This window comes from Cyprinodon variegatus, unplaced genomic scaffold (genome assembly GCF_000732505.1).
Source record: "Cyprinodon variegatus isolate N-32 unplaced genomic scaffold, C_variegatus-1.0 Scaffold1081, whole genome shotgun sequence".
Lineage (NCBI taxonomy): Eukaryota > Metazoa > Chordata > Actinopteri > Cyprinodontiformes > Cyprinodontidae > Cyprinodon > Cyprinodon variegatus.
Window position 1 is genome coordinate 25,046 of NW_015151534.1, and position 2,781 is coordinate 27,826.

Consider the following 2,781-nt stretch of genomic DNA (forward strand, 5'->3'; position numbering starts at 1 on the left):
TGCCGTACTAAATAACATAATGTTTATATGTAGAATAAATAATAATGTATGTACGTAATTTCATTGCAACCACTATCAGGTAATGTTTCTACAACTATAACAAATCAACATAAATCTAAAAGTATTTGTTGGATTTTCTGAAAAATATGGTGACCAAATTTGAGTGTAGTCAGAGAATCATCATCTATTTAACCAGGAAGAATCAGCAGCGCCCTCTAGTGGTCAAGCCTACCCTCTTCCCCGATCGTCTGTTCTCTCGCGAGATTCTGCGAGTTCTTCTTGTGGTCCAGCATGGCAGCGCTGTGTGAGGGATACACGTTGTGCGGACTCGTTCCAGCTTTAAATCAACTAAAGTCTGAAATTCAGGGGATCGAAGAGGAGAGGGACTGTGACCATGTGATCGTGACTGATTCTACCAGATCCGTGACTCTATATAAGGTCAGATTTAGGCTTTAGTGCCTGTGGCCAGGTGATCGGTGCAGACTGGTGTTAGCATCCTGTTCTAGTCTAAATAACAGATCCGTTACATTTTATCATCTCCTTCCTGAGTCTATCGCTCTTATTTTATAGTGTTTGTTTATCTTTTTAATTTGAAAACGATGCCATTGCCGCCAGAAGCAGCTCTTTAGAAAGTCATCAGTTTATGGCAGTGGGACACATTTTGGCTAATGTTAGGTTAGCTTTCCTCAACATGAAAGCTCCTTTGATCAGAGGCAGTTTTATTTTGCAGTCGGTGTTTTAAAGTTGAATCTAAACTTTTTTTTAAATTTTTTTACTGATAGCCAAAATGTTTGATTCCAGATGTTTTCTCTCATATGTTGCTGCAGGTTTCAGATCAGAAGCCTTTAGGCAGCTGGACGGTCAAACAAGGACAAACTCTTACCTGTCCAGCAGTTTATAACAGGGAGACCAATGAGTATGTGGCAGTCTCTGACAACAAGGTAAGCAGCAAATAGATATGCAGGTTTATAAGAAACAAATCCACTGATCTTTGCTATGCATCGCTTATAGAATAGAATAGAAAGTCCCTTTAATAATAACAATGATCATACATTTTATTTCAAGGAAGCCTTTCTGGACAATCAAGGCCACCGTACAAAAGATAAAAACACAATGGTAGAAACAAAGTCAAAACACAGAATAAAACCATTTAAAAATTACAAAGAGATTAATATTACAGAGAATATGCCATTTTAAAGAGATGAATTGTGATTTGAAATGGAGGAGTGAGTCCGTGTTTCTAAGTAAGGGTGGTAGAGGGTTCCAGAGGCGGGGGCCACTGCGGCTGAATGCTCTGCTCCCCATGGTGGTAAGACGGCCAGAAAGAGAGGTATGATTCAGTTCAATCCAGTTTATTTATACAGCTCCAATTAACAACACATGTCATCTTAAGGCACTTTACAGTTCACCAGATCATACAGTCAAACTGATTCAAAGTTTTCTATTTAAGGAAACCTGTTGATTGCATCGTCTCATTGACTCCAATGCAATCCCTCACACTAGGCATGCTTGTAGTGACAGTGGAGAGGAAAAACTCCCTTTTAACAGGAAGAGACCTCCAGCAGAACCAGGCTCAGTGTGAGCGGCCATCTGCTGAGGCCGACTGGAGTTCAAGGAGACAGAAGCAGAGATACAAAAACCAACTGTAAAAGGCGGCCCGTTCCAGGAAACACACAGCAAGAAAGGCGAGCTCTGAACCAGCTCCCATGTCAGATGATAAACAGTCCGAGTAACAGGGCTACACTGAAAAACAGGTGGATCTCAAATATCTGTAAACAAAGGTATAAAGCAGAGGGGTGGGAACATGCAGAAAGCCTGACAGATGGGGGGATTTATTGTTGCACAATGGGGGAAATTCTGCAAAAAGATTCTAGAAAAAATGGTCACATAAATGTGGACTTGAGAAAAATGTATAACAATAACATAATAGTGAAGAATATTGAACTGTAAAGTGTTTTAATAATATGAAACTGTGCCCCTGCAGAATAAATAACTAATATTCAGCTATGGACATTTTAACAGTAATGGATATTTGAAAATAGCTGCAACATCAGAGATGTGTAAAATGACCGCAGCATGTTATTTAACTGACTAAGAAAGAACCTGTGCAATGAATAAATTACTGCTTTGGTTTGTATATTTTGTATTTATATTCCACTAAATCCTTTGGCTTATATAGTGGTGTTAGGGAACTGAGTTGGAATTAAAAATGTTGTCCTTACCTGGCTGGTGTTAGGGTTGATCTTCTAATGTGTAGATAAAATAATGCAAGTCCTTTAACTTTAGCAAGCTGGCGGTTGTTTCATTCTTTTATTTGCTAGTTTGTCTGATTTTTGGAGGATCTCTCATTAAAAGGTCTGAGTAATGTTTTGTTTTTTCTTCAACAGGAATCTGAATTTGAGACCTGTGAGGATTTTTTAGCATGTTAAAGATGCCTAATGGTCGATGAAAGACTTGCTGTATAAAGCTAAATGTTACTAAATCATGTTTTTGTTTAGTTTTTTACTTTAGTTTATCACATTGCTGTTATTTGTTCCTGAAAACTTCCACCTTCGATTCATCGGTCATCTTTTTTTTCCAAGTTACTTTGTTCCTATTAAAACTGCCTCATAATGCTCAGATAGAAATAAATCCTGGATTATTTTGTTTTCTCAAATTATTTTTATTTTTTCCCCCCATTTTCTTTCAGGTGGTGAGAATTTGGAAAGAAGATGACATTGTTTTAGATAAAGCTTGCAAGGCGGCAGTAAGTCGCTGTTACCTTTATTCACTGTTTCTAAG

At 38.0% G+C, this 2,781-nt stretch overlaps 1 protein-coding gene across 1 annotated transcript in view; it reads left to right on the forward strand.

The window, feature by feature from the left end:
- Nucleotides 1–281: 281 nt before the first annotated feature.
- The window catches only part of nol11 (nucleolar protein 11), a 23,931-nt gene continuing 21,431 nt past the window's right edge, over nt 282–2,781 (forward strand). Inside the window, exons 1-3 of the mRNA XM_015400189.1 lie at nt 282–438; nt 828–941; nt 2,690–2,746. Of these exons, the coding sequence (XP_015255675.1) occupies nt 292–438; nt 828–941; nt 2,690–2,746 (318 nt within the window). The 5' untranslated portion in view covers nt 282–291. The remainder of the gene's footprint in view (nt 439–827; nt 942–2,689; nt 2,747–2,781) is intronic.